At 42.0% G+C, this 14,648-nt stretch overlaps 1 protein-coding gene across 1 annotated transcript in view; it reads right to left on the minus strand.

The window, feature by feature from the left end:
* The window catches only part of LOC105202094 (serine-rich adhesin for platelets), a 42,229-nt gene extending 28,832 nt beyond the window's left edge, over positions 1-13,397 (minus strand). Inside the window, exon 1 of the mRNA XM_039454591.1 lies at positions 9,024-13,397. Within this exon, the coding sequence (XP_039310525.1) occupies positions 9,024-12,254 (3,231 nt within the window). The 5' untranslated portion in view covers positions 12,255-13,397. The remainder of the gene's footprint in view (positions 1-9,023) is intronic.
* Between the last annotated feature and the right edge of the window lie 1,251 nt (positions 13,398-14,648).

Consider the following 14,648-nt stretch of genomic DNA (forward strand, 5'->3'; position numbering starts at 1 on the left):
TCCAGTACGAAGCACAGTAGTCAATGAATATCCGTAACCAGCGGCACATATCGTTATGCAGAACCTCGCATGTAGAAAATGTATGATCAATTATCCAGCGTAATTTAAAACTGCCTCTCTACGTACGTATACTTAATATAATTTCAATATACTGTCAATATAATTTCTCCATTTGTTATCTGTTATTTTCAGTGTCCTCGCTATTTGCATATAATTTAAGATTACACGAGAGAAGAAAATTATATTGGAAGGAGAATTTTATGCAGATGTACGTTGAAAGGAGAACTAGCGTTAATGTTGCACATTGCCGATCAATATCAGTATCGTTTCACGATGGGTTCTTAATTTTCGATCGATAAACTGATAACACATGACTCATAGGAGCGGGATCGCGAGTTATCCGTGTTTATGTAAGAACAAAGCTTATAACAGTAAGTAACAATATCGTGCAGCTGCTTTAGGTCACCATAGGTAAAGCTTGTTTGGAATTTTTTCGTTACAAAATTGCAGGAGATTGCTTTAAGAAGAAAGCTGATCGCCAGAAGCTGAATCGAGAGTGCTCGTTTTCCGATTGAATTCGCTACGGTTTGCACAAATTATGTGTCATTAAACGCTCCCATGAATACATCAGGAATGACTCGATAGCTAAAATCAATGACTTACGAAAGAAGAAGTGATTACTTCCGTCTTACAAGTTCTTCTATTAATACGAATAACGTACAAGAAAATAGGCAGTGATAAGTAAAAAATAAAAACTAAATTTCTCTCAATAAATAAGATAATACTAATTAACGAACTTTAAATCTGTCATTTTCAATATATTTTAACTCCCTGCACTTTTTCAAACATTGTGTTTTTACTTTTAAATGTAAATTTATCAATCATTTATATCAATCGTGTTATCACTCTGTCAAATTACTTAAGATATAAAAATATCTGTTTTTTATAATCTTTAATGTTTGCTTTAAGCAACCTGAACTAATTCTTTTTTTATTTCAAACATTAATATAATCTCGCACACGACAAGATTATAATTAAAACAGATTTCGGATCTTTTTTAAATTTTAGAATATTACTTTTTCATTGATTATTGATTGTCTCAAAATGATCGCTTTAAGAAATGTTTAACTAAAATTCATGGAAACAAAAATTTATCAATGTTATTCTCGTATTAAGTATTTTTTATTCTTTCACCGACACAATTATAAGATGTGAGTAGCTCGAATAAAGAGCACTTTCACTGTTAAATTTAATGGGCATCACGTATAACAATATCTCTTTCTTCATTCTTACTCCGCTTAATTAACAGATAAGAAGTACGCTGGCGTATAGTACTTTCGCCTTGGAAAATTTCAAGGATATTATGAAAAATGTTAATGTCATTAGACAAAAACGTTTATAAACGATTTCGTTATGCGATGTCAAGCAACTGCTTATTTTTACTTATTTAAATGCGGTGCAAAAACATGGCGATACTGCATATCGCTTCCCGGTTTCCTTCCAAAAGAAGAACGAGAAATTATATCTGTATACGAAAAAAGAGGAAAGCTAATGAAAGGACGCAGACAGAAGGAGGATATGGCGTTATCACGGCGGTTTTAAACTAAACAGGACGTTGCACTAACATTCGACCGGATGATAGTCAGCTGACGTATGTATACATATACGCGTCGATCGGTGTCATCGGCTTTGTTTAAATTCCTTTGGGTGTCCCAGTTAATAAATATGCATACCATACGGATGATATACGTATGTACACATGAATACTGTGTGTGCGCTTGCCATAACAGCCTTGCAATGACGCACAATTGATTAATTACACTGACTAATTGCTCTTTGTGTATCTTCTTGTTATTCTACACTAAGTGAAATACAAAATAAAACGAAGAGACAACGAGAGAAACAAAAAGAATGCAGTAATTAAAATGCTTTCTTCATTTTGTTGCTCAATCTTAAGCAGGAATGAATTTAATGAACAAAATTTTTATATATAGTGATAGAGAATACTTTTAAAGTATTGAAACAAAATTAAAAAATGTTTGTATTATATTATATTAATATTTTTCACATGCAATGCTGTTAAAACAAAAAAAAATAACAGATGTGTTTAGAGAGTAAAATTCCGGATGTCATGTCGACGATTATAAATGGTTGTTAAGTTTGTACTTCTCACGGTTAGGTATAACGAAGTTTAAGTTCAATGCACTACAGCAGAATAATGACTTTCTCTAAGGAAAATATAAAATGATTAATTATTGTCCATTGCCACTCTAAAACTTTGCGATATTCTCGTGAGAAGAGCATTACCACATTTTACACAGATACATCATCATAATTTACGCGAACGTAACGATAGAGATTACGCAATTTATCACAGAATCGTAAAGGTTAATTAGCACGCTGAACGACTGGATATGATATAATCAAATGTTAAGTAATCACATTTGAATGCAATGTATATAGGAATAGTCTGTACCGATGCAAAAATATCTATGCATAAATGTAACGAATAATTTTCTTATTTTTTCATTATTTGCGCGAAATGTAATCTCGCTGCATATTCAGGAGTTTCTCCTTATATTCTTCCGTGAGAGAAGATATTTTACTCCATTTAACTTATTTCGAAGAATTTTTTCATGTATGTGACACATTTATATATTACTATTTATAAAATAAGCAGAGTATCGTGAAATATCAAAGTCTATAAGTTAAATGATAAATATAAGTCATCGAAATTTTATTTGTATCGAGATAAAATTAATAAAAAAATACAAAGTGTTTATTGCTCGCATTGAAATAACACTCTCGACGATCCCCGACGATCTTCGAATCGCCGTAAGTTTTTTTCAGGTTGATTGTTATTTATTGTACGCGCGCGTCACGAGGTCTTCGTGCATATTTCTCGATATAATGCCGTTATAGCGTATATACAATTTAAACGATTCCGGTTTAATCCGTATTTAATTATCAACGAGCAGGCTTAACTTCTGAAGATGCTGACGCGTAAACCTATAACTTGTTCGTACGTAACGAAGTAAACTCTACGATATTCGCTACCGTGTGCTCTTGTCAGGGAGTCGCAAATCGAGTTAGCTTGTCGCAAAAAAAAATATCGCTACACGCTGCTTGCGCGAACGGCGCTTCTACACATCAGCACACACTCCTGCGATCTGTAAAACCGGATTCATTGCGACGAACGAAGTCGCTGAAGTCATATAATTACCGTCCCTCCGGATATTGCCAGTCAAACCTAATCACATTTCATGACATGTCTCTATTTATGTGAATAAAATCGCAACGGCATTTACGTAAATAAATGCAATAATGTTGAATCAAAATATCCTACCCTACCTCTCTGCATTATTAAAAAAATAGTTATGTATTACGTAGGGTGTCTATAAAATCTGTCATCATTTATATTTCGTTTTACCTTATGGAAAACCGCGAAATATGTGTACAATTATTTCGAGAGGCTACTCTATCCTTTTCCCAATCTCCTTAGAGTTTCTCAAAATGATCAAACATGAATTTCGCGGATTGTCAAAATTTTCAACTGTTCCCGAAATAGTAGTGGTTAAGAATTAGACTTTCTAAATTCTTTGAAGTGGAAATTCGGCCAAATGGCCGAATTTTTACTCTTTTAGCATGAGATTCCACTCCAAAGAATTTAGAGAAAACACATATAATAAAGAAGAATTTAAGTATAAGTTTTTATCTTTTATCCGTTGGATAACTTTACGACAAGATTGCGTTAAAGGTTTAAATCCTTCTTCACTAGTGTGATTTTTTTAAGTCAATTAACTTTTATCTTGTTCATTAAATTTTAGATAAAGATGCGACCACAAATTTTCTCACATAGCAACTTTATCATTGCGTAATCTATTGCATCACAGAAACGCAAATTTGGTTTTTAAAGACATCGTTTAACTTAGAGTGATAACGTCAATTTTAATGACGCTAATGAATTAAAGCGTTATCAATCTATTTTAACATTTTCTCTTCTCTCTCTCTCTCTCTCTCTCTCCTTCTTTCTCTGTGTCACACGATTCGGCAATTCTGCGATTTCTTTTTCTTTGAAAAACTAAGAGCACTGTAATCAATTACAACATTTATGTATCATTTTTAAAAATGCACAACGTAAATGCTATCTAGAGATGTTGAAGTACATGTAAGAGTCATTGAAAAAATTGTCTATACTTGTAAAAGTAATTAACTCAGAAACGTCGACTCAACGTGTGCAGAGAAGGCGTCGAAAAACAACGTGTGTGCAGAGTGTTAATACGAGTCGTATTTTACTGTATCTCGTGCATCGGTTTTATCAGCCGTTAACAATCAAAGCCTAAAACTTATTTTCTTGCACTTGACACCGAACACCGCATAAACAACGCGCGAATTCTTCGCGATCCCCCGCTCGAAACTTCTTGGAAGTTGATGAAGAAGATTACGCCACCTTGACGTGCGTTCCAGTTTCTAGTTCGTTGAGCGATCGCTTTTTATTCAACGTCCGACTCGCGGGCGGTAATATATTTTTTTTTCAGCATTCACGAATGTGCACCGTTACGTCGATTAGATGGAGCAGAAGCAATTTCGTAAATAAAATATGAAAATTATGCGCAATTCACGGCACGAGGAAGCACTCGCGGCTTCTGTTAAGTGGCGACCGCACTTTGTGTATATTTCTTTGTCCGCAATATTGTTCAGAAGAATATCATTGCGCGCCCATTAGATAAGGCAGAGATATCATTTCATAAATGAATATTAAATAACGTGAATCGTATCCGGGAGATACTAGCCACGGTTCTAACTTGTCGCAATTGTTTACCACTGTCAAAATGCTAAAAACTGATAACTGATGCTTGCTACGTTTTTATATTGCAATTTTGTATTATTTTAAATTTACTTCTGTACCGTACCTGTTGTAAGCTGAATGTAAAAATACAAAACGCAATTATATTCCAAACTAATGAATTTAGTCTAAACGATAGATCGCGTAGTTTTGAAAGTGTTTTCTTTTTGCCCAACTTATTACTATTATATGAGAATGAACTCTATTAACGCACACGTATACTACTGATATAAGTTCTTATTTAACAAGATGGAATTTTAATCAAGTGTACGAGTATTTAATTAATTTTCAAAATTATTTTTTTATGAAAATTAAGAATTACAACGAAAAAAATTTATCATTTCGATTTATTTTCCGAGGCAGAATCATCTCCGTTTCTCTTGTACCACATATCTTGGTCCGCACTACATATTTATAACTGTATAATTCGTAAAAATTTTAATTTTCAATTGCCGGTAGCTTGTAGAGAAAATACCTAATTTTTAATTTAGCATCCAGTATCAGAAATTAGGAGAAAGTGCGCGGTAGATTGATGAAGAGATTTCCTCTAACTAAGTAAATCATGCACACCTGCTGAGTCTTACTATCTTTACTTGATTATAGAAATTATCTATCTGGAATATTTTACTAAATACTATTAAACAAATACAACGCTATATTTACTTTATTATCGTTTAACAGAACACATTTAAATTTGAAATAAAATTTTAAATAGGAAATAAAGTTTTCTTCGTCGAAAAGACTAAAACGATAAATAATATCTCTGAATATTAAGAACAGCTTTACGTACAGCCTTACGTAATTTAAGCAATGTTTAAAATAATACTGCGCAAAGTGCCGATAAAAGGCTATATTTCTGATTAAAGACAAAGCGAAGAATCAACAAGTGGCACACGATGTCGCAGGGCTTTATCGAAAAATTATTGGCGAAACTGCTTTCGTCATTATTCTGCGAAATCCACTTCGCCAGGGACAAAGGTTTATCCGGATTCAACGTGCAACGTTTTGCAATGCAAATATATTCGATAACGTGCTTGTCTAAAAAAAGGAGGATTGAACTTTGTTGCGATGCTATTGAGCGCGACAGTTCGTAAACTTCTCGGCGGAAAACGGAGTACGTTCGAGCTATTAATCGGTGGTAATACGTATCGCGATACATCAGGCTCGCGTGAGACACGATTGTTGAGCGCGTAACAATCTCGTTGCACGTATGCATTAAAAACGGCAGATTAAACATTGGGATCCTCGATTATCGCCGGGAATAATCGCTTGTTCTGCTCGACGCTGATTCCCACTTCCGGATTATCTAATACGAGAAAGTAACAATTACTATCGTCCCTCGGAACGAATCGCGCGAATGGATCGTGCGCGCCTAATTTCTCCCATTTTCCAGCTGAATGTCGGACGCCTTCAGTTTCACTTCGCTTCCCCGCGAGGATGCGATGATGCGTTTTACGAGAAGCCTGGAAATGAGTATGTGGCACTCGAGCGAGGCAGGCTCTACCGTCGAATGCTTTAGAAAGCGCCGCGCGGTTTCGGAACGTTTTATTTTGCGCGAGCCGCGCAATAATACGCCCGCTAATTTCGCAGGTGAATACAGCTCATTGATATCTAATCAAATCATCTGATCTTGCACGATGCCACTCGAAGTTGTACCTATCAAACGGTATTCCTTATTGCGAACAACACCAAAATCGATATGTCACGATCGTGTCAAGATTATATTATAAGATTAATTTCGCAGTAATTTTGTGACTACAGACAGATTTGTATTTTTCTGTTCGTGTTATCTTGCAAAAATATAGAAAATTTAAAAAACACGTTAAGACAATCTAAAATATAATCACTATATATGAAATTAATGGAAGTAACGTGAAATTTTATTTTCAAGATTGTTTTTTAATCTTAATCATTCAAAAAATTCGCCACAATTGTATAAATAATAAATTTACTATAGATAATTTTCGTATGACATAAGCAAAAATTAAATTTTGTTTATTTATTGTAATACATAAATGTAATAGTGTTGCTTTCCCCGAGTAATGCCGAGTGATGCCGGCTGAATGTAAATAAACAGATTCCGTTCCGTAAACTCTTGCTGATGTTTCGTCGAGTTACGAGTCTCGCAAGGTAAAATAAGATTATTTTTCTCACTTCCCCGATAAATCCAACATCGTCAGTTACTCATTGCCGATTGGCTTGATTGACAACTGTTTCGAAATGTCCGCGACGGCCATAATTAACTCAACTTCCGTCTAAGCGCGGCCAATGTTCGGTTTAGGACACGCGACAACACCGTTACACGTGTCGTACAACGGTTTAACGAGGATTCTCGCAGTTCGTCAACGATGTAACGCGAGTGGAAGCGAGACGCAAAATTGAGGACGGATAAGTCACGGAGTATACAGGATGTCACGCGATTTTCCCGCGTTTCCTTTCAATCGCGTACTTCTTGATTAACTTGAACATGATCTTTTCACAATTTTTATTTAACACTTTCACAATTAATATTTAACACTGAATGACTTCGTGAATAAGCCAATAACTAAAATTCTTTATCCATTTATTCAAAATCAAACAACTAATGTAATATCGTGAGCTACTTTGAAACTTAATTCGTGAGAAACCTCTTAACCCTTTCGCAAAAATTTTATTTAACACAAAAAAATTATTTATTTGATTCTCAATAGCTTGTTTACTTGCAGTCAAGTTAAATATTTCTTAATTGAATTTATGTAAGTGAAATGAAGAAATCATTTTTATTAAAGTAATTGTTTTACAGTTCTAGAAAATATTTACTATTAGATGTTTATATTTAAAACAATCGGATTTTTTAATCTAAGAAAACAATTTAATTAAATCTAAGAACATTGTTAGTTTATTTGTAAAATCATTATTTAAATGCACAAGAAAATGTAAAAATATAAGATTATGTATTTAAGGTAATATATTTACTTAAAAGCAAATATCCTTACTTAAACAGAGCAAACAAAAGCTTCCACCCAAATATATGATTTTAAGAAAATGTATTTTTTTTTTCATTAAAAAATTTTGTTCTCTCAGTGTACTTAACAATTACTGCTTTGACAATCGTTAAAAAAAATTATATTCCGGGATCGTTATAGAATCTACGATAGATAAAAGAAAGTGCGAGACACCCTGTATACACGAAGTGAAACGTGTTTGAAATATTTAGAGTTAATTAAAATTCCACAGCTGATGTTATTCGTGCGAACGTCGCCTTTGTCGAGCGACACTTCTGTCCGGCATATTAAAGAAAGTGAACTAGCCGAACTATCTTACGCACGTGAAAAGAAAGTTGCCGGTACCAGCTTGCTATTGAACTATATCGATCGTTGCATCCTTCCTCATGGTGGCGCAACGTGCGTTTAATGAAAATTTGATTTAATGAATACTTGCCGCTCTCACATAGAGGCAAGAAGTTTAAGAGATAACAAAAAAGCTGTAAGTACCTCTTTGCGGTAAATTATTTGCGCTGCCGCGTTTTATTAGCTTACGCTAATTGCCTTGGTTCACGGAACATCTGTTTTATTTGAGATGTTTTTCTAACAAAGTTACTGCCGTTTATGATAATGAAGAGATAAAAAGGCTATATCGCGCAAATGTAATACTTTAATATCAGCTTTATGTTTTAATTCTGATAACTGTGTATCGCGATCTAATACTGTATTATATAAGTGGATTATTTATTGACTGATTTGATTAACATATGACCCCTAATAATGATATAATATGAAAAAATATGGCATTATATCTGCATATAAATTTCTTTTATATACAGATACTTTTTATATATCTTCAGAAGATAAAATCTACTAAAATAAATGTTACTATATTCTAGTTATTTTTTCATAATTAATCCTTTAACATGTTTATTTTATGAATAAAATGTAAACATTTTCTAGCTACCAAATTGATTTTCTAATTTTCATACAAATTAAAGAAAAACTTTATAAATATCTTTCTTGCGTGATATTTATATTTTAAATATTTCTTTTTACTTGTACGACAAAACAAATTATATGCATTTTACTAGAAGTAAGATGTGAATCTTTCAGCAATAAAACTCGTTAATTATTGCTATAATCACAATGTCATAGTTCGAACGAGTTTTAATACTTTTTGCATTTCTAAAAGAGTGGAACTGAAGACTCACCTTCGGCTTATCCCGCTTTCTCCTGATGATGAGACCGTCATTCTCTATGTAATCCGGCACGTCCTTTCGGTTGCTGAAGTTGAACACCATTGTGTTGTTCTGCTGATTCCATGGCTTCGTGTCCCAAAGACCGCCACCTCCAGCACTCGTCTTCTTCGCGGGTTGTATCTCGTCGGCGCTCTTCAGGCTCACCACCACCTTGGTCGGCTGTTCGATGCTCTTGACCCGATTGATCAGGTTCTTCTCGAGCTCGCGATTGCTCAGATTCTGCTGCGGATGCTGCGTTTTCGTGGAGACAAGTGGCCGTATAATGCCAATCTGCTTCTGCGGCGGTGAGAACTCGCTCTTCTGTTGACACCGTATCGTCTTCGCCTCATTGTTGCTCGGCGAATACGTCGTGGTCGTCGCCGTCGTAATGGTAGTCGTCGTTGCGGTCTTGATCATGCCCAAGCTGCAAATGGCGCCAATGGGTTTGGTCTCCGGTACAATTAGTTTTTCCTCGATGTCCTTACTATCGTCCTCTTCCTCGGGCTCGAGCCTCTTTTGCAATCTCGACGACGCTTTAGAGGCCACGACGCTGGCACCCACCTTGCTCCCGCACTCCGTCTTCGCGTCATGATCTTCCTCTGGCATTGACTCTGGCTCGTCCGCCGATTCTTGCCCGTTCTGCTTCGTACCCGGTAAATAACTCTTGTCACTCGTAGACTTGTCGCCAAAGTTAAACTGCATTGTCGTGCCTGCCTTGCTAATGTTGTCCAGGGCCGTCTTGGAGATGGTTCTCGGTCCGTCCACGATTTCCTCCTCGACACTCTTCTCTCCATCGTTGAACGCGACGCGGCTCGACTCAGCGTCCTCTTTCCATTCCACATCGGCGGACGATTCTGCCGATTCTGGGAGGTGTGCCTGTCGAGGACTTTCGACATTCGTCCTCGGAATCTCCTTCTCGATCTGCAGACGAAGAACTTTGGCTTCCGTGGCCTCCGTCTTGCAGGAGGATTCTCCCTTTACGGGACTCGGTAGCGGCGGTTTGTGAAGCAGATTTGGGATTTGAACGCGGATCAAGTCCTTGACGGGAGAGGAGGGGCTGTCCTGCGCACCCTGTCTGACATCCTTGATCGGCGATTGCGGGCTCTGCAGTCGGGGCGACAAGATCCTCGGCGAGTGCACCGGCGTGAGCGGCGGTGACTTGACGGCGATCTCCAGAGCGGCGGACTTGGATTTGCACGTCTGCGGCGGTTCCGGGCTGTTCGCCGGAGAGAATTTCAGCTTGTAGCTCGAGGGTTCCGGCGACGGGGAGGGCGAGTGCGACTTTTCGATTTGCTGAAACTTGCTCACCACCGAGGACACCGATTGCGCGATTGGCTCCGTGATGACGCCGTCTATATGATACTCTTCCTTGCCGGCCTGCGTCTCGATCAGTTCCGCGGTCGGTTTGTGCGGCAGTAGGATTTTCTTCGGGGAACCGACGCCGCCTGCGGCGACGGGACGAGCAGCGCCGCCGTTGCAAACGAAGGGCTTCGGTTGCAACGGCGGTTTCTGCAGCTTCTTCTGTGTCTGCGCCTTGAACGTGTCGTTGATGGTCTTGAAGGTGGCGACCTTGGCGGCGACTTCGCCCTTGGGCTTCAGCTTCCTCGCGGAACTCTCGAAGATTCTCATCGTGGTCTTGACTAGATCCGGTGGCGGCCGTTCCGTCTCCGCCAGTACCGGCTTGATCCTCTTGGGCTTGTTGATCGGCTTGGGCCGATCGAGCTCGCTTAGGCGGCTCTCGATCTTCACGGACGTACGGTCCACGAGAATGATGTGGTCGTTGACCGGTTCCTGACGAACGCCATTCGTCACAACTGGCTGCCGAGCGACCAGCGGAAGAACCGGGCGCGTAATCGACGTCGTCGTGGCGGTCGTCTCGTCCGCCGTCACGCTGTTGTACCTCATCAAGGTCTCGACGCTGCGAGCCCGCTTCATCGAGTCATTGCCCCGGGTGGCGTTTCGATACCTGTCGCTCTTCGCAGCGACGACGGTGGCGGCGACGGCGGTGACGATGCCGCTGCCGCCACCGCCACCACCACTGCCGCTTCGCTTCGCGTACTTCCTGCTGGTGGTAGTGGTCCTTTCGTGACCGGATGCCTCGTCGTCGTCTCGGTCCAACAGATCCTCGAGGCTGGCCGCGCGCCGGAATCGCTGCACCGACGCGCGACTCTTGTTCGTCTCGCGCAGAGTGAGGTTAAGGTACTTGCACTTGAGCTTGTTGACGATTCCCGGCCCGTACTGCAGCTCCTCCGAGCTGTCGCTCTCCGCGTCCTCGCTGGACGCGCGACTCGGCGGCGCGACGCGCGACAAACCCTTCGGCGTCCTCCTGGAAGAGTCCTTTCCGCAGGGAGACGACATTATCTCATTCTCGCGTCTGCCGGTCGTCGCGAGAACGGCGCGAACCTCGTCGGCACGTTGCGAGGGCTCGTTGTTGCTCTCGCTGCTCTCGTTCATTCTCGCGATCGCGGCTCTCAGCGGCTTGCCGTCCGCCGTTCTCGTGGCTGCCTCCTCGTTCTCCTCGCCGACGTACTCCGACACTTTCCGTTCCGACGTAAGGTCCGCGAATTTAGTGGCCGGCGCCGTACCGTTCAAAACATCCTCCGCGTCCGAGCAGAGCGACAAATCCGCCTCGAGACGCATGTTGTACGCGACTGGCGACGAGTGCGAGTGCGACAACGACGCAAAGTCGGCGGCCGTTGCCGCCACTGGCGCGCCGGTGGTGACGGTGGTGGCGCCACCGGTCGGCGGCCTTCTCACGACGGCGGGAGGATACGAGGACGGGGAGGAGAGCGACGCGTTACCGCTACCACCACTACTACCACCACCGGCCCCGCAGCAGACCGCGACGCAGCTCGGTATCGCGCTGGCATCCTCGCTGCTCGTCGAAGTGGCCGTTAAACGTGTCGCGCGAAGCGCACCGGCCAAATGTTCTTGAAGCGTTGTACTTTGCTCGCCGTCGACCATCGTCGCGCTCATCCCCGACGTTATCGACGACGATGACGACGACGTGCCTATCACCGCGCTGCACAGCTTGACGCTCGCGCCGTTGTTCGCGAGAACCTTGCTCTGCTGACGGCGACGTTGTATCAAGTCGCGCTTCCATTGTGGCACGTTGCTACCGTTGCTGCTGCTGCCGCCGCCGCCGTTGCCGATCGCCTGCTCGTTGCCGGCATTCGCCGTCGCGTTGCTGCCGGCGGTAGCCATGTTGGACGCGCGCCGTCAGCAGACTTCTGCTCTTTCCCTCTTTCTCTTTCACTTTCTTTCTCTTTCGCTCGCTCGCTCTCACCGCTTCCTCGCGACACGACACCGCACCGTACGACGTGCGAGCGTATGCTCGTACGTTGATAGCGTACGTCGCTCCTACGCGTATTTCCTGATCACGCGATCGTTGTTTCTCCTCATGCTCTCGTACGTAACGATTTTTACCGGTCGCACACAATCGCACGAAAATCGATGAGCGTTGACACACGGAACATACGGTCGAACACGCGCGCGAACATACACGCACACACACGATCTGTTAGGGAAAGAGGTAGACGGGGGCGGCGACGAGAGTGTACGTTCGTTGCGCCGTCGTCGTGCCGTCCGGGCGGACATTTACATACTTTCCGGGCTTAGATGCTCCGGTCTCTTTCTCCGCCGATCGCCGTGAGAAAGGGCTGTCGTTGGCTCTACGCGAAAATCGATCGCCTCTCCATTCTCTCCTTCTCTCCGTCAGCTCTATCCCGCTCTCGCTGAAGGAGCGCGACACCGCTCCGTCGCGCCTGTGTATGTATGTGTGTGTGTGTGTGTGTGAGAGCGTTTACCGCACGCGCGTCCACCTGCCGCTCTCGCGAATGCTCCGCACCGCACCGCGTTGCCGCGAGCGATCGACGCGAATCCCGCGACTCAGCCCGCACCTGTGCCGCAGCGCGAACGAGCAGACGAACAGGCAGACAGATCGACGGACACACACGCGTCGCACACGCGCACGGCACTGCGGCAACTATCTTGGCGCGGCTCGTCGCGGGTCGCGATACGTCGCCGCCGTCGTCGTCGTCGCGGGGTGTCACGAGAACACGATAAACACACGCCGTCGCTCTAACGCGCGATGACTGGTACGCCCGCCTCCTGGAGCGCGGCGGCCACCACGGCAACACCACGGCGAGAGAGCCGGCCCACTCGACGAAATCGAAAGTACTTGGCCTGCCGTTCTCGCGTGTGCGCGCGCGCGCGTGCGTGCGTGCGTGCGTGCGTGCGTGCGTTCGTGCGTGCGTGCGTTCGCGTAGTACACCGAAACCCCTCGACGCCGTCGAAGTCGAAAGGCGAACGCGCCTGTCTCGCGCTCCCATCTGCGCCCCGCGATCCCGCCGCCGCCGCCGCCGCCGCCGCTCCGCGCTGTCGATCGCGCCGGCGATCGCCTCTCTCTCGCGCGCGCGGCCAACAGTCCGCCCTCCTCTCTCTTTTCACTTCTCCGCCTTTGTGTCGTATATACATGTATATACGCTGTATCACGAGTAGTGGTGTATGAATGCGCGCGCGCGCGCCGATCCTCATCCCTCCTTTCTTACCCGTCCTATCTTTTTCCCTCTCTCCTTCCTTTCTCTCTCTCTCTCTCTCCCTCTGTCGCTCTCTCACTCTCGTTTGCTCCTTCTTTTACGCTCTCCCGTTGCGTTCGACTCCACTCCGTAATGTCACTTCGACAAGCGGCGAAGGCGTTCGTATCGAGCACATGACGCGCGAACGCAAAAAATCGAAGCGTAGGGTTGTCGCGGCAGGGACACGCCGTGATTTTAAGGGTTGATCCGTTAGATCGCCCAACCCACATCGCCGGTGTATGGCGAAACGGATTGCGATAATCCAAATATTATTTCGCGTCTTCGTGTTTTCATGTTTTCATCGCGGTGAATAATCGGTTGGAAGAGCCGTTAGATTTATCTCATTTTACAAATAAGTGTATTATTACTATGGCGTATGTATTTCTCATCGATTGATGATTAAATTGATGCCTGCTAATAATTTAATTATTATTACGTTATTATCGAATAATATATTTGTGAATACTAATATAACTCTATTAATTATTACATTATTACCGAATAGTCAACAACCATACGTGAATATTTAGATACAAATCACACGCTTCAAATATGTCCATAATATGTGCATGCAAATTCATATATTAATCCTAGCACGTGCTATTATCACTGAATGATATTTATAATATAAATTTAATGATATTTTTTAAATATTTACTGATATTTATAATCAAAAATATCTATAATTTCGTTAAATATTTCCATGTAATCCAGAGCTTTACAAATATGCATGATCTAATTATAAATTTAAAAGAGAAAAAGAATAAGCATTCGATTAAATTCAATCTGCCAGTATCACGTCAAATTTATGTTTAATTAAAGTTAAAGTATTTATGACTCTATACGTACAATATACATATATATCGCACACAGCACATTTTACCTAAGGACATCCTTCCTTTCTAAGCACTAATGTTCCTACAATATTATGCAAATATAATTAAAAATTAATATTGTATATTCACTTTATACAATATTCGTGGTATATTATTTCAATACTCGTGGAATATTATGAAAATGC

This window comes from Solenopsis invicta, chromosome 1 (genome assembly GCF_016802725.1).
Source record: "Solenopsis invicta isolate M01_SB chromosome 1, UNIL_Sinv_3.0, whole genome shotgun sequence".
Lineage (NCBI taxonomy): Eukaryota > Metazoa > Arthropoda > Insecta > Hymenoptera > Formicidae > Solenopsis > Solenopsis invicta.